Source organism: Bufo bufo, chromosome 9 (assembly GCF_905171765.1).
Source record: "Bufo bufo chromosome 9, aBufBuf1.1, whole genome shotgun sequence".
In the NCBI taxonomy this organism is placed as follows: domain Eukaryota; kingdom Metazoa; phylum Chordata; class Amphibia; order Anura; family Bufonidae; genus Bufo; species Bufo bufo.
This window is the reverse complement of record NC_053397.1, coordinates 172,733,012-172,756,159: the sequence shown is the minus strand read 5'-3', so window position 1 is coordinate 172,756,159 and position 23,148 is coordinate 172,733,012. Positions and strand designations below refer to the sequence as shown.

Below are 23,148 nucleotides of genomic sequence, written 5' to 3'. Positions count from 1 at the left end.
GGCTTATGTGGCTGTGAGATCTAGGTGCCACATCTCCAATCCCCTGACCAGCCAGATTTAGCAGCATCTGTTCCAGGACATGAAGCAGTGGAATGATGTTGTTCATCCCATAGTCCTAGCGACTGACAAATAACGTGGCCTCCTCAAAGGGCTTGAGCAAATGGCAGGTGTCATGCATGAGCTGCCACTGGCTGACATCGAAGTTACACAGGGGAGTACTCCTGTTCACTTGGATCATCAGGAAATCCTTTATGGCCTTTCTCTGTTCGTACAGTCAGTCCAACATATGGAAGGTGGAATTACAACGGGTGTAAAAGTCTCATATCCGCCTATGTTGGGGGGATGCCGTTCTGCAGCTCAAGGAGGCTGTGCTTTGTGGTGTACGAGTGGCTGAAGTGCATGTAAAGTTTCCTGCCCATTTTTAGGATGTCTTGCTGATGGGTGGGAGACTTCAGGAACCGCTTGACAACCAGATTGAACACTTGTGCCATGCATGGCTCAGCCCTCCTTGACTCAGCGCTGGCACCATGTTCTTCGTTGTCGGTCACCATGGTTCCGATTTTGAGTTGTCGTAGAGAAAGGCAGGATTTGATTTCTTGATGAAGGACACGGAGCAGTTCCTCCCCTGTGTGACTCTGTTCGCCCAGGCAAACTAGGTGTAAAACAGCGTAACACTGCCGTGCCCTGCACATGTGGTATGCTGGAGGAGCAATGTGAAATGTCCCTGCAGTGGAGGCTGAGGACACTGGAGGATGAGGAGGCAGAGGCAAACATTTGTTGCAGGACCAACGGCGTGAGAATGTGGAGGCGAAGTTGCTGGTGTGGCTGGGCAGGAACCATATTTACCCAATGGGCTGTAAAGGACATATATTATCCTTGACCGTAGTTACAGCTATCGACCAATTTTCTCAAAAAGGCTGTATCGCAGACAAATTTCCCCAAAGAATGACCATGTAAATTCACAGCAGAACTGCTAATAATACATACTTATTTTTACCATTGATACACCCCAACAATGTCTGTATAACCATGTCTGTTCACTGCAGACTGACTGAGATGTATTGTTTCCTATTAATACACCCCAAAAAAATAAATATAACAATCAGAATTCACCGCAGAATGGCTAATAGGACATGCGTATCTATCCTATTAATAAACCCCATAAATGGCTGTAGTGCAATGGAACTTCACCGCTGAATGGCTATTTTATTTTTTTTGCCACTAATATATGCAAAAAAAAAATGCTTTAGAACATATAACTGCTCCGCACAAGGACAAATGAGACTTAGAAATATTTGTTGTAATAAACCCTGTTAATGGCTGTATCAAACAGCACTTGCACCCCAATAACAAGAACGCTTTGCTGGAATTACAGAGCTGTATAATGGCAATTTGGATCCCCAGTCAGTGCAGCAAGGTGTAATAGGATTGTTCCTATTTCCAAGGCTGTAACCTCCCCTACTGAACCCTGTTCTGCTTCAATACTGTGGAATGATTCCTCCCTATCCTTTCCCTGAACTTCTATACAGCAAAATAAGTTTTAAAGTCTTTTCTACCCCTGTCCCTAGTGCCTGCTGACGTTTCTCCCTGCGCTAAGTACACTAGAAAATAGCAGAATCCAAGATGGCTGAGGCTATTTATAGGGCTGTGACATTACAGGGCTGGCTGCTGATTGGCTGCATGCATGGTATTGTGGGTGATCCCTCATTCCCAGAGTTCCTTGCTCCATGTCCTAACGCGTGCAGCAGCCATTTTAGGGAAAAATGTGATTCGTTACCACAAAGCGTGAGGAAATTCGGGTTCTGTGCAAATTTAGCTAACTGACATTAGCGCCCTTTGCGCTAGGGAAATATTGCGTCATTCACTATTCGGTGCAGGCGCAGTGAGGAAGCCGGCGAGCGCCCTTTACTCGCTGCGCTGAATACTGAATGGGACAGCGCAGGCGCGAGATTTACCCGGCAGACAGGGCCGGCAGTTAGAGGTGAAGGCTGCCTGGCCCTGTCAATCTAGTGTAGCAGGGCGTGGCCAGAGGTGGGAGAACGGAGCCTCTAGGAGCAGCGGCAACGCCCCCCTCCTTTCTCCTAGAGGCTAATTAGCATATTATATATAGTTATATTTCTGGAGTTACGGGGGCATAGCTAAAAGTAGGAATAGACTAGTTAGGTTCAGCTGACATTAGCACATCGCTAATATCCGCTAGTTTAATAGGGTTAATTCTGGTGACAGAATCCCTTTAAACAATATCCATTCTAAATGTTTTTGAAGGCTGTAATCTCAGGCTGCTGGGATGTAAAACTACTGTAATAGTACAGCATTTGGCACCCTATGATGCCCCTTAACCCCTTGGTGACCACTAATGCACCTTTTTCCAGCAGTCACTAGAGGGGCATGGGCTGGACTGCCACTGGCTTCCTGTGCTGCAGAGATTGGGGGACACAGCTGTAACATATCAGCTGCTCGAACAGCCCAGACCAGCGCTCCTGCCTATTTAATCCCTTACATTCAGTGGGCAATGGCGCAGCATTTAAGTGGTTACAGAGAGTGGACTCGTGTCTCCCATGGGCACCCCACAAATGAGATTCCTGGGTGTCTGTTGGTGCAAGCAGTCTGGGGCCTAGTGAAGGTCAGATCTGCTTCCAGCATTTCCCAGCAGGCTGTACCTCTCAGGCACAGCCTGCTGAGGATTTGTCAGTGTAGGACGGACAATAAAAATGCATTGCTTTACTGGAATAGTGTAAAATATTTTATAAGCTATCAATAGATCATCTATTATAGTCGCCTTGTAGAACTTGTTGGGTATATAAAGCAAAAGCTTTATATAAAAAAATCTAATGGATCAAAAGAAAAATTATGCAAATTATATAGACCCGCGAGGTGTGTGTGTGTGTGTGTGTGTGTGTGTGTGTATAATATATATATATATATATATATATATATATATATATATATATATTAAAGAAAGACACCGCAGCACATCCGTTTGGTGAAAAAAGTGGGACCCTTTATTCACCTGTGCGACGTTTCGGTCCGCTTACTGGGACCATTCTCAAGCAATCTGCATTGCTTGAGAATGGTCCCAGTAAGCGGACCGAAACGTCGCACAGGTGAATAAAGGGTCCCACTTTTTTCACCAAACGGATGTGCTGCGGTGTCTTTCTTTATTCTATATTGTACACCTTGGTAAGGTGTTTATCGCCGCTGGCACCCACACCCGACCACCAGGAGTGCTGCCCTGATTTCTTTATATATATATATATATATATATATATATATATATATATATATATATATATATATATATATATATATTTCTAGCTCAGAGTTTGATCGAGAACCTAATTATTTTGTACAATCAGTAAAACAGAGTACAAGCGTCTATACAAAAATTTAAATGGTTTATTATACAATCAATAACGAGGAGTATAAAACCAATGATAGAAGAAAACTGTATTACCCAAAATCTGCCACTAGATGGTGCCAACAGAACACAACTTTAACACCAAGATCAGAGTCTATGACCAACCTCAGATTGTATAAGTAGTATTGCAATGAAACTTATAAATTATCTGCTTGATATAAAACTAGGGAATATAAAGATCCCCAGCAGAGAAGCTCTCTTGTTATCCATATAAGATCTTGTATTCAGTGATATGCATCTTCACTGAATCCGCTGATACTGTTGTGGTACTAACACTATCCGTCCGCAATAAGCGGGGTTTGACTAAGTATGAAGCCAATTAATCTATACCAATATTACATAAAACAAAATATACATTACCCAAGGGTCAAGTGATGGATGTGCAGAGTCTCGGAAGTCTGCTCAAGAGTTTTTCCGATAAAGATCTTTTCCTGGAACCTCCCTTTCTTTGTGTTTTTTTTTTTTTTTTTTTTTTCTCTCTCCCTTGTATGTGGTTTCTTAACCAAAAACTTATCAGATGAACACACCTTCCTAGTTTGGAACTTTCCAATGACTGTCGGATAGGCGTGTACATTGATAAGGGGTGTGACGTCATAACACTACCCAGAATGCACTTTTGCTACTGGTGTGGCACTGTTGTATAATTCGCACGCATCATGCCCCAAAGAGTTACCGTAACTATGTAAATCTGACTTTATTTTCAGTACACACACCTGGTATTTGGAAGCTTAAATCAAAGCTAACTGGTTAATTTTGACACTTCTTACCAATTGGAGACAGACTCTTAGACTCCTTTTTGAAGGTTTCCCACATTGTTGACTTATAAGACTGATGATAATAATATGAATAAACTTTGTTTTCTCAGATATCCATGCCTCCTCTGCTACACCAATTGTACCACATCTTCACAGATACTCATTAACAAAGCCCATGCTTAAGCTGTTTTGACATGTGTATGTGTATGTGTGTGTGTGTGTATATATATATATATATATATATATATATATATATTTTCTCCATGTCCAACGCAGTAATCTTCCCATGGACCTACTTCGGCTTACATTAAAAATTCATACAAAATAGTGGATATAAGCCAACATTGCTCTTAAAGGCAATGAATATCTATTATGACTAGGATAAGTAAATATAATTGGTTACACTTCTGAAAAAACATAACAAACTGTTAAATGGTAGAAAAAAGTTATAAAATAAAACAATTCAAAAATCTCCACATAGTTGATATTGGTGTGTCCAATGGCCCGCACTACACGCTGATCTTGTCACTTATCCTGTAGAGTGAACTCTGATGAAAAAATAAATAATCTGAATTGCTGCTTATTTGCCATGAAAAGATATCAAAAAGTTGTACACTCCAAAATGATACCAATGAAGACTACAAGTCATCGTGCAGCTCTGTAGAAAGAAAAATGGTTATGGGTCTTGGGATGCGATGATGCAAAAAAACGTTTTTATTGTGCAAATGTAACATATAGTAACATAGTACATAAGGCCGAAAAAAGACATTTGTCCATCCAGTTCGGCCTGTCATCCTACAAGTTGATCCAGAGGAAGGCAAAAAAAACCCTGTGAGGTAGAAGCCAATTTTCCTCACTTTAGGGGAATAAAAATTCCTTCCCGACTCCAATCAGGCAATCAGAATAACTCCCTGGATCAACGACCCCTCTCTAGTATCTATAGCCTGTAATATTATTACACTCCAGAAATACATCCAGGCCCCTCTTGAATTCCTTTATTGTACTCACCATCACCACCTCCTCAGGCAGAGAGTTCCATAGTCTCACTGCTCTTACCGTAAAGAACCCTTTTCTATGTTTGTGTACAAACCTTCTTTCCTCCAAACGCAGAGGATGTCCCCTCGTCAGTCACAGTCCTGGGGATAAATAGATGATGGGATAGATCTCTGTACTGCCCCCTGATATATTTATACATAGTAATTAGATCTCCCCTCAGTCGTCTTTTTTCTAACGTGAATAACCCTAATTTTGATAATCTTTCAGGGTACTGTAGTTGCCCCATTCCATTTATTACTTTAGTTGCCCTCCTCTGGACCCTCTCCAGCTCTGCTATGTCTGCCTTGTTTACAGGAGCCCAGAACTGTACACAGTACTCCATGTGTGGTCTGACCAGTGATTTGTAAAGTAGTAGGAATATGTTCTCATCACGGGCATCTATGCCCCTTTTGATGCAACCCATTATCTTATTGGCCTTGGCAGCAGCTGCCTGACACTGTTTTTTGCAGCTTAGTTTGCTGTTTATTAAAATTCCTAGATCCTTTTCCATGTCAGTGTTACCGAGTGTTTTACCATTTAGTATGTACGGGTGACTTGCATTATTCCTTCCCATGTGCATAACTTTACATTTATCAGTGTTAAACCTCATCTGCCACTTATCTGCCCAAGCCTCCAATCTATCCAGATCCTTCTGTAGTAGTATACTGTCCTCTTCAGTGTTAATTACTTTACACAGTTTAGTGTCATCTGCGAAAATTGATTTTACTATGCAAGCCTTCTACAAGATCATTAATAAATATATTGAAGAGAATAGGGCCCAATACTGACCCCTGAGGTACTCCACTAGTGACAGTGACCCAATCTGAGTATGTACCGTTAATAACCACCCTCTGTTTTCTATCATTGAGCCAGTTACTTACCCACTTACAGACGTTTTCTCCGAGTCCGAGCATTCTCATTTTATATACTAACCTTTTATGAGGTACAGTGTCAAATGCTTTGGAGAAGTCCAGATATACGACATCCATTGATTCCCCGCTGTCAAGTCTAGTACTTACCTCCTCATAGAAACTGATTAAATTAGTTTGACATGACCGATCCCTCACGAAGCCATGCTGATATGGCATTATTTGCTTATTTCCGTTAAGATGCTCTAACATAGCATCTCTCAGAAAACCTTCAAACAGTTTACCCACAACAGATGTTAAACTTACCGGCCTATAGTTTCCAGGCTCTGTTTTTGGACCCTTTTTGAATATTGGCACCACATTTGCCATGCGCCAATCCTGTGGGACAATCCCTGTCAGTACAGAGTCCGCAAATATCAGAAATAAGGGTCTGGCTATGACATTACTTAATTCCCTTAGGATACGGGGGTGTATGTCATCCGGTCCTGGCGATTTGTCTATTTTGATATTTTTAAGTCGCTGTTGTACTTCTTCCTGGGTCAGACAGGACACTTTTAATGGCGAATTTATTTCAGCATTCAGCATTTCATCTGACAGTTTATTTTCCTCAGTGAATACATCGGAGAAAAAAATATTTAACAGCTTTGCTTTCTCCTCGTCGCTCTCTGCGACTCCCCCCTCATTACTCTTTAAAGGGCCGACACCTTCAGATTTATACTTTTTAACATTTATATAATTGAAGAACATTTTAGGGTTAGTTTTACTCTCTTTGGCAATTAATCTCTCGGTCTCTAGTTTGGCCGCTTTTATTTGTTTTTTACATGTTCTGTTTTTTTCCTTATAGTTTTTCAGTGCTTCCGTGCTACCCTCCTGTTTTAGTGTTTTATATGCTTTCTTTTTGTCATTTATTGCTTTCTTTACAGTTCTGTTTATCCACATTGGTTTCTTTTTGTTCCTTAACCTTTTATTCCCATACGGTATGTACCTCTCACAATGAGATTTTAGGATGTTTTTAAAGATATCCCATTTTTTGGCTGTATTTTTATTTTTGAGGACTTTGTCCCAGTTAGTTAGGCCTATGGCCTCTTAGTTGGCTAAATTTAGCTTTTTTGAAGTTTGGGTAGTAAAACAGAAACTAGGTTTGGTATTACTGAAAAATGAATGCCGCAAAATTTATAACATAAAAACTCTATGGCAGTATTGCTGTTTTTCCCATCTCCCTCCCAAAAAGCTAATAAAAGTTAATCCATACGTAATGGTGCAATTAAAAACGTCAACTTGTCCCTCAAACAGAAAAAAGTTATATTTCTTGGAAGGCAACAATGAAAAAATGAGAATCTCGTGGTCATTAAGGGCAAGGACAGGCTGGTCACTACGGGATCAAATTAAACAGAACTTTTGGACGGGGGTTGGTCACGTTGCTATTCATAAACTGTAAGGTACTTGTGGTGGTTAAGATATTGTGAAACCGCATCTCTTGGATGTTGTACTCCAGCCATTGGACTTCCAGCGAGCAAGTTCACTTTCCATTCCACAGGCTTCCCACTTCCATATTGACCACCTTGGCTGTAACTTGAGCAGTTATGAGAAAACCATGTCTTCATAGCCAGCTGAAAAGAAGAAAACAAAAGCACACATCAGAACACAAGACATGTAGCATAGAGATATGAAGTGATTTGCATATTGTACTACAGAGTAGGTTCATCATAATGGAGGGTCGGTGGAATAAGGCTGCTCCAGGACCATCAGGAGGGGAAAGACAGTGGTGAGTACCCAACTTAAATCCACTGTGAGGGGAGGGTGGAAGAACTCCATTGGTTAGACACTATGGATCATACCATTTTGCATGGGGCACAAGAGGGAACATATGGAATGTGCCAAATATGATTTAAAATGTGGTAATGTCAAATCAAAAGGGTCCTTATACAGTTGTCTCCTACACCACAGTAATTCTAAAATCTTTTCTAAGGCATATGGATTTCTATAATCTATAGCCTGCTTGCATAAAGAGTGGCTCTAGCAATGGCGTAGCTGCAAACCATGCACAAGCATGTTGCATCTTGGTTAAATAAGTGAATGCTGCCATGTGTTGCATTGCTCTCCTGTGTTTTTGCAGGGGGGGGGGGAGATATTGCAGGCCAGCCTTATGGATACATATGGTGCATGGAGTGCTTACGAGTCCAACATGAATCTGTGGACCATGTGTTTCGTTAATAACAGAAGCAATTGGTGGAGTAATTAGAACTGACTGTTCCCCACAGCAAATTTTTGAATGGGCTCCACCAGCAACTCCCTCCTCCCATGCAACCCTCCTGGGTGGGCCCCTTCTGAGGTTCAAGTCCAGTAGTAGCCACTTTTCCTGCTTCCTCTAGTTGCGCACCTGGTGGCAGTGTTCATCAATACAGCTGTTCACACGTTCCTGTGTTTAAATATTCTATTGTTTAGACTTAACATAATTCAGAACACAGCAGATTTGTGTTTTCATACTGAATTCAGTACATCTAGAGAAAATCTGATCTGAGTGGGGTTCCATTTCACTGATCTGAGTCCACAGTACAGGTCCATATTTTGCCTTCTGTATTACAAGCCAAAAAGCACATGATTGTGTATGAAGCATAACTGACTTCTATATCTAAACCTGTATATTTTTTAATTTTTTTTATTTTTTTTTATCCACTGTGACCTTTCCAGGCTAATTTAGAAATGGACCTGAAGAAGTTATTCAACATGGCAGGTGTCAAAAAGGAACACCTTCAAGACCCAGAAGTCTCACATCGAATATTTTCTGTGCTAGAAAAGGCAGGTGGCATGGAAGCTGTGAGGAAGCAGACTCGGAGAATGAGTATGTACTAGCAGTTTTTTTTACCTGACTCTAAAACGTGCATTTTGGCTTTATAGACATGGTTATTCTTATTGGAGATTCACTGTTTATCTCTGTTTTCATTCTTTCAGCATCTGTGGAAAAGCCAAGCACCTATACTAGACTCCGTTCTTTGTCGTCTTCCAGCTTGGTCCCAACAAAAAGGCAAAACTGTCTTGAACAGGATTCTCCCCATGCTGCAAAAATTGCAGCAATTTTGGCACATGGTTCTAGTCCATTATGTTACCCTCCAACTCTAAGCAAAGTGCCACCACCCATGGAAACTCCTCCACCTTCTAGCCACTTCCCATCAATGAGGCCTCTTCCTCCATATTTGGAGGAGTTGTCGCAAAGTTTTTCTCCAGCAGATAACCTTTCTGTGTCTCATCAGTCAAAGAAAGGATCTTTCCCTCCACAATCCCTTTCTGCTAAAAACCCCATGAAGATGCCAGCCCCTTTGCTTCCAGTTGCAAAAAGCCTTCCTTCAGAAACTTTTGGCCCTCTTCCACAACCCGTACCAGACTATTCCTGTGCTGACTCTACAACAAATGTGGTCTCCTCCTCCCCTCAATCACTTAGTTTCAGTGGCTCTTCAGATAAAATCAATTGCATACCTGCCTACTTAATTTCATCTATCCCATGCATTGAGCCGCCCATTAAATTTGGAGATGTGCCATCATCTCCACCTCTTCCACTATTTGATAAACCTAATTCAGAAATGATTACCTCCTATGATCTCAAAGAATGTCTGCTAAACACAGAGCTTGTCTCTTCTGCTATTCCACCGCCTCCACCACCTCCCCTGCCACTGTCCAATGGATCTGAGCTCCCGTTCATTTCTGAAGTCAAGAAAAACAGTAACCCTGCATCCAAAGTACCAGAAAACATGGTTTCCAGTAATGAACCTGAGCAACAGATTAATCCTGCTATGTACCTGGACCAGATCAAGCAGGGCGTCCAGCTGAAATCTGTAAGTGTGCACAAATGGTGAGAACTGATAAGTGGCACTGGCTGAGCACTGTATTTATCAAGCTCTGCAGCATGTATCTGGAAAAGGGGGTCACGAGGAAAGTGGCAGTGATCTATAGTGGGTACTACCTAGTATAGCTGGATCATATTCCTCGACATGTGCACTATTAAGGAATACAGCTGATGCAACAATTCCATACTAATATACTGCTCTGCGATATTAGTAACAATACCTCAAAGGGAATCTGTCATCAGCAACCTCCCAATCAGCTGTTTGCACATACATATAGCTGTGGTTCACCTGATTAAAACTGTCATTTGTTGATCCAAGGCTCCGTTCCTAAGTTGTATCTTGTTAATACACAAATTTGGCCTTTGGTGCACTGACTGTCATCATTGCTCTTGTTACTGCCTGGCACTATCCAACAAAGCATGGAGGGGCTGACCACAGAAAGGAGCAGAGCTATGGTGCAACAAGAGCAATGATGATGCCCTCGTTGCACCAAAAGCCTAACTTCCATACTAAAAGTATCATAACTTCGGAACGGAGCCTTGGATCCACAAAAGAACAGTGCCTTAATCATATGAACTACAACTACCGGTATTTGCAAACAATTGGAGAGGTGGCTGGTGGCAGATTCCCTTTAAAGAGGACCTGTCACCACAAAATGCAGTGCAGGCAGCATGTCCTAGAGCAGGAGGAACTGAGCAGATTGATTATATAGCTTTATGGGGAAAGATTCAGAAAAACTTCAATTTATAACTCTGCTTTTTCTAACTGAAGCATGCCTGGACCACCCATGAGCAGGGGGGGGGGGGGGGGGACTTATCAGTGATGACTGTTTATCTCTGTATACACAATTACACAGAGAATGCTATTAATCACTGACACCTCCTAAGGTAATTTGCAAGGCTGCGCACTGTGAACTCCGGCGGTAGAACAGACTGCTGGAATTTACTGTATCCGGCACATATGCCGGCTCTTGGCTGGACAAAAAAAATACTACACGCAGCTTTTTTTTTTTTTTTTGTCCAGCTGAAAGCTGGCATATATGCTGGAAAGTGACTGGATCCCATTACAGTGGATAGTGGTGGCGCGGTGGTATCTGCCACATACAGTGAACTCCAGTCTGTTCCTCCGCTGGAGCAGCGCATATATGAATCCAGGCTAACAAAATAGATTTCTTGAAGTAATCACTTTTGTTGCTCTATTGACCATTTGGTTGCCGATCACACTTGCCTTTTTGGGATTTGGTGGGAAGGAGTTGCTGTAGTAAGAACAAATCTGCCCCGTCTGAATAGAGCTTTGGCTATCTCTGGCCGTCCCATAGAAGGATGGAGCGGTGGCTACTCTTGGGCAGTGTGCTCTCCATTCTTTTCTGTGAGACTTCCAAAATTCTCTGCTATATTCGGAATTCCCATATAAATTAATGGAGAGCACACTGCACATGCATGGTGTGCTTGCCTTTACTTTCAGGGGCTTGTTCTGGAGAGAAGTGTGGGTCCCATCACTGAGAACCCACACCTATCTGGCATGGGTGGCATATCCTAGTGATATGGCATCAAAGTCTGAGATGACATGACCCCCACTAGGGCAACTAAAAATTGATCCTCTAAAAAACATGAGGAAGCAGATCACATGGAGAAGTCAAGTATATGACTATAGCAACCAATCGTTTAATTTTTCCAGAGGTATGAGTTGTGCTGTGATTGTTTGCAATAGGCAACTGCTTTCATGAGTCCATGGAGAAGACAGAGGCATTTCCAACACCAGGCTTGATCTAGACTGCGGTGATGTGAGATGGCACATATTAGGAGGTGTGGTTAATTTTGGCAACTCTCAGCAGGTCCATGTCCAGAATCGGAAGTCTACGCCAGAAAGGACTTGGTGTAGACTTCCATTGTTAGGCTACTTTCACACCAGCGGCACAGACCTCCGGCAGGCTGTTCCGTTGGGTGAACAGCCTGCCGGATCCGTCCTGCCGCTAGTGACCATGTGCCCCCGGACTGCCGCCCCGTTCCCACTGACTATAATGGGGGTGGGGGCAGAGTTCCGCCAGAGGCACGGAAAGAGGCTGCCGAAATAAATGTCGGACATGTCAGTTTTATTCTGGCAGCCTGTTACCATGCCTTTGCCGGTGGGGGTGGGCCCAGAACTTTTTTTTTTTTTAATATGCCAGTTTTCTGAATGAAATCTCAGCTGCTACAGACTTCAATCTAGGTCCATGGACTGCCAGAGGGTGCACCTAATTTGACAAGGCCTGCTCCTCTCCACAAATTAGGCACATTCTCCAGCAGAATAAAACACCGGTCTATGATAAATTACCCCCTTTGTCTTTAAATTGAGCCGAAGTTTTTATTGTTTTTTTTTTTCCTCTCTAATGTGGGTTTCTATCACTTTTTTTAGGTGACAAAAACTGTGAAGGTTGAAAATGCAGAATGTTCTAATCTTGTCACAGCATTAATGGATGTCCTAAAAAGAAGGCACAAGGCTATACAATCGTCAGGTATGGAAGTTATTGCAAAATAATGAGAAGACCAATGCTTGCCCTCATTAGTGTGGTATTCCCATCTCCTGCCATCATATGCAGCGGCCAGAGGTGGCTTGGGCTATGTAAACAGATGAGCGGGTTGTGCTACGTGGTTTCCATAGCTCCCATTCACTTCTATGGTAACTCTGCTGCATGTGACTGGTACACCTTTAACCTTGTTGGTGTAAGCGGCTATACCACTGACTATTATCTTTCTGCACCTAGAATTTAGAAAGTGCTGCAATTTGGCACAGTTGGGGTTGATACATGTTTTTCAACTTGTTAAACAAGGGGGTGTAGCCTAAGATGCAATATCTTGTGCCAAAATTGTACCACAATTCTAGCATAATCCTGTGTAAGCAAACCAAAAGTTGGTAGAGAGACAAGTGTCTGTCCCTGCACCAGATTTATCCTCCAGCCTGAGCCCCTGTGACTAATTTGGTGAAGGTCTAGACAGTCTAAAGGGTATGTTAGATAGACAGATTCTCTGCCCTATGACTGCTAATGAGTGTTCGTAGTAATGTTCGGTAGCAATCATCTGCCAGTCTAATACTACCGCTGATTACACGATGAACGTGCAAACACTTGTTCATCAGGCTTTGAGATTAGGATATGCTGCTGGCATGGTGATGAATGATGGCATAGCGATGGCTCCTCCCCATGTTGCTGAGATTGCCGCATGTAATAGCAGCGGTCTCCTCATCAAGCGATTTGCTGGGAGGGAATGCTTCTCTTCCAACAATTCTGTGTGATCGGGGTGTCTAATACACCCTTAAGTCTACACAACCTATAGAAGTAACAAATCTTGGCTATTCTCCAACTTACAGCTGCAAGCCTCGTCATACAGCGGATATCCTGATCAAATAAACTTTCACCAGGATTCACTTTTCTATAGACTTTGGTCAGTTGGCAGCTGTACATTACATATTCTTGGGTGGACTGACTTGCATTTGCCTTGTGGCTTTCCTAGTACCCACATTTATGGTTGCCTGGTGGCATATGCCGTAAATGTCTCTGATCCATGGGCTCTGGCTGCTGGGACCGCCACTGATACTAGAACTGCAATGTTTACTGTATTGCACAAGTATCTAGTGGGATGGCTCCTCTTAACTGGATTAATGATATTACATTTTCTTTAATTTACAGATGAAGAGGATGCGGAGGAAGAGGAATGGGAAGACTAAGGTTTTACTGTAGAATAAAACCAATCACTGCCTGAATGGGATGTTAAAAATTAAAAACAAAACCTAAATTGCATGCAAACATCCTGTAAGTCATAAGCCAGGCAGATGGGACAAGTTCCTGTTGCTCGGTAGTGGGCAGGATACATTTCTCCTCCGGTTGTCTGAGTGCGTATGGTAGAAGATGACTTCACTATCAATATCGCCAGTGCTAGTGAAAAGTGCACCAGACGCAGCCCACACTAACACTGGGTTCACACCTGAACATTTTACAGCGCGTTCCTACGCGCTGTAAAACGCTCAAAAGGCAAGAACCAATGATGTCCTATGGGCATGGTTCTCACCTGAGCGTTTTACAGCGCGTACGAACGCGCTGCAAAACGCCCTACGCCCCAAGAAGTACAGGAGCTTCTTTGGGGCGTATGGTTGCACGTTCCTGTACATAGACTTCCAGGAACGTGCGACAATGGGCTTTGCTTGTTGCCGGAGCCGTGTCTGTAAACGCCTGATAAAATCGCGCATACAGAGCCCAGCTCAGGTGTGAGCCCAGCGTTGGTCCTAGAGAAAATGGCTTGGACTAGTTTCACATTAAAACTAGAGATCTAGCCTGCCAGATCTCTCTGCGTTCTGGAAGCTTGAATGTCGTGGTCCAGCCGCAATAAGTATAATGGGGACTAGCGGACATCAGGCCGCAACCCGGCAAATATGACGAGACTCGGCCAGAAGAAAACTGCTGCTTATATTTAACCTTCCCATTCAGGCAGTGATTGGTTTATTTAGAGACAGAAACCCTCTCATCTGACTTATGTACTGTAAAATAACTTGTTGCACTTTTACTGTCTTTTACGTGTTGTAAACATGGAAGTTTTTTCTATTGCTATTAAAAAAGTGTTAATAAAGATGGCAACCTCTTTACTGTTGGACCCTTTAAAATGTACAATGCAAAAATCTAATCTGGACCAGCACCTCAAAACAATAAGCAATAAATGTACAGGTAGTCGACACCATGGCGGATATACAGAAGCAGACCTACTACCTGCGCCAGCTGCATGAGGTGTTGTGCTGCATCAGCACTGCAGATAAGGGCTATTCATAATGCTGGAAGAATATGGGCTCATGCTCAAACTGGGGGAGATGGATCAAAACTGGTGTCAAGTAGAACTGGCTTAGTTGCCCATAGCAACCAATTGGATCCCACCTTTTCAGTTTTCAGAGCTCCTTTGGAAAATGAACAGTGGATTCTGATTGCTACAGGTAACTATGCTAGTTTTGATAAAATTGCCCCAAAGGAAAACTAGCATAAGTGTTTATCCCATACACTGAAAACCCAACTGAGGGAATCAAAATGGCAGAATTTCTTGGATTTAGTCACATTACGCAATTTTTGGAGGAGGCAAAGTCATATAAGCCATGGGAGAGCTGTGAAATGGAGTGGTTGGGAGTAGTAGTCCTCACAGTGACAATCCTGTTCTAGCCCTACTGCGGTATGCCAGACCTTGCAGGGGAATTAATGGTGTGAGCAATAGGTGGGCCGAGGTAAATACAGTTCTGGTTACTCACGGTTAGGTCGTCCCTGGGCAGGCTCGCATAAGTGAAAAGAACGGCACAAGGATTCTCTGGGGCACACTCTGGTGTAAGGGACACTGGCCAGATGTGGGTTCGAGGTGCCCTTGGTGGTCTGTATTAATGTGCCAGTGGCAATGTCCCTTGTAATCGTGACGCCAGTACCTTTTTTGTATGGAGGTACAACCATTTACTATAGTGTTAATAGAGGAACTGAGTCTGAAGCAAGCAGAGGGAAACTCCAAATGGCACTTTACTGATGATGACTCTTGATTACAACACATCCATAGGCATTAAACAGTCTCTTGATACAATCCGGCATTAAGCACAATCTCCCATACATATGGGGAAAGGGAAATGCAAATCCTCAATGAAGTACAGGCTCTTGTAATACATAAGAAGACGACTGCTCAGACTAGGCTTGTAATAATGAGTCTTAACACTGGTAACAACTCCGGCCTGATCCTAATCCTTGAATAAAAAGGTGCTTTTCTGAATCCTGAAACTTCTATTCCAATGTTGTTCTGACAGTTGGCCGGACTGTCCTCAGGAATTAAACTGGAGGTGTGGATGCTTCATGCTGTCTCCTACACCTACTACAAAGGTGCCTAATAAGTCCTCAGGTAATGACTGTCTTGCTAATCCTTTGTCTTGCATAAACGCGATAATTCCTTATATACTCGGCTGCATGCAGTTTAGACATTGGTCACCCTGGAAGAGCGATCTATAGGAGTGGATTGCTCACCTCTAGGAAGAATGATTGGAGGCCTTAACCCTGGGTTATGGAACCAACAGGGACAGAGTAGAGAGGCTAGGAATATGCCTCCCTCCAGATATTCAGCTACATGGCTGTTGCTTTCTTGAAGGCTCATGAGAGAACTGCAGTCAACTGAACTCTCACTTGGATTTACTTGAGCTCATCTGCACTGGTTTGGATTGACCTCAACCAGGAACTGAACTGCTCTGCACTGCCTAACTTAGGTCTGAGCTAAGCTATTTATACACACTGACACTGTGCCATCCGGTGGAGAATTGAGTGTAGTGCACCCTGACTAGGCCTGTGTAAAGGATATTTGCATGTAAAAATCACATTGTGACATGGAGAATGACAGGAGATAAAATACAGGCATATCACATGACATTAATACATGATAAAAACACGTTTGCGGGGCCCATGGTTACTTGAGTGGGACGCTGCATTACAAGCGCTGATACTTGTGAAACAGAAGTGTGGAAGGGCACCTGAAGCAATATAACCCAAACCATGTGATGGTGAACGCTACAGCCATCTTTGTTCATTCACTGTCCCTTTTAATGGTCCTCAACTTTCTGCGGAGACTCAAAGCGTCTCTCCCTTCTGTCAGTGTAATACAATAGATTCCAGGACTCTCCTGGTCAGGCAGGATTATAAATGCTGTGATCCGGTCAGAACAGGACCACACACTGCGAGTTCCTTGCTTTGAAGGGCAGGGAGTAAAAACTAAGTATAAAAATTGAGGATTTTGAAAAGCCCAAAGGGGAACAATAGCAGTGGTGCACATTGCGTCACAACTGCTTTTAACTGTATCCTCAGGACGTCAATGCAGTTTAACTTGTCACATACCTCAGTTGTTTCAGGACTGTCCTGCTGGACATTGAAGTTGCAAAGAACTAGTCAAGCTGATACTAGTTATTTCAGTGCAGTCTGTCACTGCAGGCTAACTGTATACAACACTGACATCTAGTGGTTGTACACCAAAATACAGGAGATTCGCGTTTCTGCTGTACCAGTTATTAAAATTATTTCAAATTGTCACCCTATTTATAAACTGTCTGCCCTCTTACATGGCCAAGGAGCCGTTGTAAAGGGAAAAAGCCCCAAGGGCAGTTACATCTCCCCCAATAAGTTGTAGTTTTATCAAAACTGGTGTAAAAAATAAATCAAATAAAGGCTTAGTTGCCCATAGCAGCCAATCAGATTAAACCTTTTATTTTCAAAAGGAGCTCTGAAAAATGAATCTGGTTGCGATGGGCAACTAAGCCAGTTTTCTCTCTATACTGGTTTTGATAAATCTCCCCATTGTTCCTCTCTGGGAGCAGGGTGGCTACTAAATAAACTTGTAGGTTCTGTATTGAATAAATATTGGGGTTATATAATGTGTTTCCACCTATAAATTGTCCTTAATGAACCCTACATTACATGTAACGAAGGTATGTACAGTAATCGAGCAAAAGCTTGTGGAGTCCTGACAACCAGCTTGACCCTTCATTCTTCTCTCCCACACGTAATTGATCACTACTCCTATATGCCCATGCCAATCTCTTAACCTATCCCCTTTGCCACAATGAAGCGCTCATTGCCCACGGTCTTTCCGCTGCCCCCCTCTTGCCCCTACCTGGTGCTGCCTAAGGCGATGGCCTCACCTGACCTCATTGGTGGTGCATCCCTGTATACACCTTCTTGTTGAATGGCTTTCTCCTGAGCAAAAGGTTCGTCCATCATTGACCAAAAAATAAAGATTACTCTTACTGGTGATTGGATTTTCCTGAACCCATGACAGCACTACGAGAAAGGATCTGCCCCAAAGACAGGAAACCTGAAGTACAAAAAGGCGGAGACTCCCCTTCACCTTCAGAATGTCTTTCCAAGAATGGTTAGTATAAATATCTTTATTTATTTATTTATTTATTTTTTCTCTTCCATGCAACACCCATGAGTTATCAACTAAACACCAGAAAGAAGGGGAAGGGAAAATAAGTGTGCTGTGGTCGGTTCAGGAAAATCCAGTTACCGGTAAGAGTAATCTTAATTTTTCCCCTCGCCCACGACAGCAACACGAGAGTGAATAACGAAGGAATTTAAAATCGAAACCCGCAAAGACCAGGAATTTTTTCCAGACTCTAGCGTAAAAATGGAAACAGTAACCTTTTTTTTTTACTTTTTAGGAGAGTATTCACTAGCTCCAAAGGTAAAACCTCTCCTTGCTAACAGAACCCCTTCAAATTCCAAGCAGTCAGATGGAGGCTCTCCATCTGAGGGTGGAAATCTGGGCCCTGAAAAAGAAGGTTGTGGGTTACTGGAAGAACCCATGGGTTTGTCACTGACATCTTCCTTAACCAGGTGAACCATGCTCTTTTGGAATGGGGCTATCAATATGACCCTTGCCTGATCTTCCCTTATCTTTTTCAAAACCCTGGGAATCAAAGAAAAAGGAGGGAAGGCATATGCTATCTGTGGAAGAAAGCATCCAGACCACAGGCCAATCCTTCTGGGGACAGAGAGAAAAAGTTTTTTTTACTTCAAGAGATCTATGCAGGGGAGACCCTAACTGTGTACAATTTTCATGAAAATCCTTGTACTCAGACTCCATTTTCCCTGAGAAATTAAATGGAGGCTTAAAAAATATGCCTGAACGTTTTCTGACCCTCTTATGTGAACTGCCGAGATGGACCTGCAATTCTGTTCGGCTGTCCGAAACCGTAAGAAACAACTGTTCTGTTGTCCAACATTACTCTCTGGTTCCTTAAGTTCCTGTCTGATAATAACAGGAGAATTTCTAACATTGCAAATTTGACTGCCATTAACGCCTTCATGTTTGAGGAAGCTGATTTCAGACTGCCTTTCCATAACCCCTGAAATGATCGGTTCTGGACATGAGCGCCCCAAACTCAAGGGCTTGCATCTGTCGTTTAACATAGATCTATTTTCCAAGGCACTCCCTGAATCAGATTGCCTGTCGTCAACCACCATTTCTGGCCTTCTATAGTCTGCTCTGAGATCACCAATTTTGTGTCTAAGGGTTGTTTTACCCCCTTCTAGGCTGTCAGTATGTCCCATTGAAGGTTTCTCAAATGAAATTGGGCCCATATAACTGCAGGAATGCAAGATGTCAGACTTCCAAGAATCAACATACCTTTTCTCAGTGAGATTCTTGATTAGGATTTCTATTTTCTTTCTTAAGCTTAAGATCTTGTCCTCTGGTAAAAAAAAAAACAACTCTGTTTTTTGGAATCCAGTATCAAGCCTAGAAATTGCTGAATCTGCACGGGATCCGGTTTTGACTTCTCCATGTTAAGAATCCATGTTAAGAATCCATCCCAATTTTTCAAGATTTGAGCCACTTCCTGTACCGCTTTTCTGCAGGTCTCCTCGGTTTCTGCTACTATCAAAAAGTCGTCTAGATAGGGAATGAAGATTATGTCTTTTTCTCAGATGTGGGCCCCCATCTCGGAAACCACCTTGGTAAATACTCTGGGAGCCATCGATAACCTGAAAGGAAGGGCCATGAAACTGCAGATGTCTGGTAATCCCTCTTATGTTCACCGCTATTCAAAGAAACTTTTGATGATCCTGATGTATAGGTAGATGGAAATAGACATCTTTTAAATCTAGCACCGCCATAAAACAACCTGGAAAGAGCAAATTTATTGCCGATCTTATCGTCTCCATCTTGAATTTTTTTTCGATCAAGAATTGATTTAGCTTTTTAAAATTTATTATTGTTTTGTATAAACCATCTTGTTTTCTCACCAGAAAGAAAGGAGAATAAAAACCTTCTCCCTCTTGTACCCCCGGGAACGGCACCAGTACATTTTTCTTTATTAGATTTAGAACTTCTGACTCTATGGAACTTTTGTTACCACGTATCTTGATGACGGAAGGGAACTAAATTCCAGTTTTAAGCCCTGGCCCAAGGTGTCTATAACCAATGCACTTCTGGAGATCCTTTTCCATGCAGGAAGAACATTTTTTAACCTTCCTCCTACATGAAACCCTGGCTTCATTGTTGATCAGGTTTTTTCTTATCTCCAAAGGATTGATTGAAGAAGAAACCTCTGCCACCTTTCCTTTGGGATCTAAGTTTAAAGTCTTTATCTCTTCTATCTTCTTCCCTGTTACTTTTAAAGGTACGAAAGGACCGATTAAATGGCCCTAGAAGAAAAGAAAGTCTGGGCTGAAAAGGTCTTCTTTTTGTCTGCTGCCTTTTCTAACAGCTCATCTAATGTTGAACCAAAGATATAATCACCTTCACAGGGCACAGCACAAAGTCTCTTTTTTTTTATTGTAAATCTCCACTACAGTTTTTTAGCCATAAGGGTCTATGTGCTGAATTAGCCAGGGCCGAAGAATGAGCCGCTAACCTAATGGAATCTGCCGAAGCATCCACTAGAAAGTCAGCAGCTTTTTTAATTGTTGGAAGCCCCGCTAAGATTTCTTCTCTGGGGCATATGTTCTTGATTTGGTCCTCTAGCTCTGACAGCCAAATAATTAATGAATGTGCAGTACAGGTAGAAGCAATAGAAGGTCTGAATGAAGAGGTGGACGCTTCCCAGGCACCCTTTAAAAAACCATCCGCTTTTTTGTCTAAAGGATTTTTTAGAGATCCCATATCTTCAAAAGGAAGAGACGTTTTCTTAGTTACCTTTAGAGATAGCCACATATATTTTAGGGGCTTTATTCCAGGAGGCAGAAATGTCCTCCGAAAAGGGATATTTTCTTTTTATATATTTTGAACTATAAACTCTTTTATTAGGCCTTTTCTATTCTCCCTTAATTAATGCCGCCACATTTTTATGAACTAGGAAAGACCTATGATGCCTAGTTTCAAGCCCTTCAAACATTACATCCTGTACTGATTTTGACTCTTTTGAGTCTTCAATTCCCATTGTAGTTTTTACTGCCTTTAATAAACTATCCACATCTTCTACAGGAAAAAAGGTTTTTCCTATCTCTTTCTCGTCATCCCCAGAAGAATAGGATAAGGCTTCAGAACAAAGATTTTCCAAGGATTGAAAATCTTCCTCCCCTTCTGACTCTTAAGAAATTATATTATCTAACGCCTGGCTCCTTTTTGATTTCTGTTCTTTAGTTACATTAACCTTTATTAGGGCCAATGACGAATCCACTTCGGATTTAACCAATGACTAAAGACATTTATAAAAATATGGAGATTCCTCCGCCTTCGTTTTATCAATGCAGACCTGACATCGTTTTTTCTCATAGTCAAAAATAGCACATTCCTTATTTCTTCTTTTAGTTAGTGCTTTTTTAGGTTTTCCCTGAAAATACATATACATAAATACCATCAGTACCATATGGCCAGAGGCATCTCACCCCCTCTTGTAGGTACCAGGGCTAGAGTGGACGCCAGATCATCAGCCATGTCCTTTTTTTTCCTCCTCCATAGTAGCTTGCCAGAAGAGTTTTAGCCCTCCTTATCCAGAACACCCAGGTTCTACCAGGACACCATACATGCGGTCTATTCCCATGAAAACCCGCCGGCAGCTTACTTCCGGGTATCGCGACTCATATGCACCTCCCCTGTTGTCACATGCTGCGTCACGATGCATACGTGCATTCCAAGCCTCAGCCTGGATTCCTCCTCTCCCATAGCGCTACTCAAGGCCAGAAGATCCTCCCCCGGGTAAGATGACGATCCTCTCATCCAGAAAGAGATGCTTCTAGTGCCGCTCCATTAGCACTGAAGCATCATGCCTCCAAACGCTGTTAAGTCCTCTCTGGCTGTCGCGTCTCTACCCGACCCATCGCGCACTACTCGTGCCGCATGTCAGCAGACTGGGGGACCGCAGGTAAGGAAGAGGCACCCAAAGGAAGAGAAGCTATAGTACCACAGGCTTCCCCTCCAAAGACAGGAAACCATACTGAAGTTGGAGGGGAGTCTTCGCCTTTTTGTACCTCAGGATTCCTGTCTTTGGGGGCAGATCCTCTTTCGTGGTGCTGTCGTGGGTGAGGGGGAAAAAAATAATTTTCTAAAACTCCCTTTCTCCTATATAGAGTTATATCTCTAGTGTGCCTGAGCAAATAGGTCATCGATGCTCCTACAGTGGGATAGTTGTGTAGAGGAGTTACGTAATAAATGAAATATGTCACCAAAAATGTTTTCTGCCAGTTAAAACCAGATAGTAACACATCCTTTTTTTCTTATCTCTTTTTGTTTTCTAATTGCAGATTTATTTGTTTTTAACTCTATTTCCTGAACAAGATTATGGGGGCGGCCATCTTGTCTGAGCTGTTCTTAACAGCATTTAGAAAGCATTTAGAAAATTGCTTTTGCCATAGACACAATGGTCTGGAGGGGACCTCATTGACTTCTATTAATAACCTTCTGTGGATCCGGTCTTATCTATACACAGAAGTGATACCATTACAGGCAGTATTAAAATGACATATAAGCAGGTAACTTCAGTAAAGTAATCTGTACAGACCAAGAAATGGCACCTATTAGATTTGCTGACCAGTGCGAAAACTGCAAGATTTCATAGATTTTGTTTGAATATAGATGGTGACTTGGAAAACTAAAAATAACCACCAAACATTCTTTAAAATTATGTTGAACATAAAAACATGATTTAAACAATAGGTCATTTTCTGATGACACATTTCCTTTTAACTACAGGTATTCAACTGAGGCAGAGAGCTATAAACCTCCCGCTGGGTCTATAATTGGTGAGTGATTATATGGGAAACTACTGAAAAATTTTAATTATATATTGAAGATTCTCACTTTGTCCTTCACACTTTATTGTTCACTTTTGGAGCAGGCTGCCTTTCAGTCATTCCCTGGGGCTAATTCCGCTCTGCTGGTCCAAATCGAGGAGTCTTTCCTCAGCCCCTCAGACAAATGTAGTCTCTGTTCTACTTCTCAGAATACCGATGCAAATCAGATGTTTTGATAGTTTTTATTGTGTTTTTCTATTTGCATTTTCAATATTTCTTGTAACCAACATTACTAATACTACCACTGGCCAAATAAAACCTGCAGGCCATGAAGACAAATTACCACCATATAGTGAAAGAATACCACCATACTGATACTGAATAGAAACCACTGTACTAAGACCAAAATTACCACCCTGCAGTGACCATATAGTGTTAGTTACCAGTTCTACACAGGAACTTTCAAACTGTTATCCCTGACTTTCCATTTTCTTTTCCATTCAGCCCAGACTGCCATGAAGGCTTCCTC

General features: G+C 42.3%; 1 protein-coding gene across 1 annotated transcript in view; it reads left to right on the top strand.

Moving 5' to 3' along the window:
- LOC120978762 (wiskott-Aldrich syndrome protein-like) overlaps positions 1–13,687 on the top strand; it is a 43,366-nt gene extending 29,679 nt beyond the window's left edge. The window contains exons 5-8 of the mRNA XM_040407093.1: positions 8,769–8,919; positions 9,030–9,907; positions 12,314–12,413; positions 13,584–13,687. Of these exons, the coding sequence (XP_040263027.1) occupies positions 8,781–8,919; positions 9,030–9,907; positions 12,314–12,413; positions 13,584–13,621 (1,155 nt within the window). The 5' untranslated portion in view covers positions 8,769–8,780 and the 3' untranslated portion in view covers positions 13,622–13,687. The remainder of the gene's footprint in view (positions 1–8,768; positions 8,920–9,029; positions 9,908–12,313; positions 12,414–13,583) is intronic.
- Positions 13,688–23,148: the final 9,461 nt, after the last annotated feature.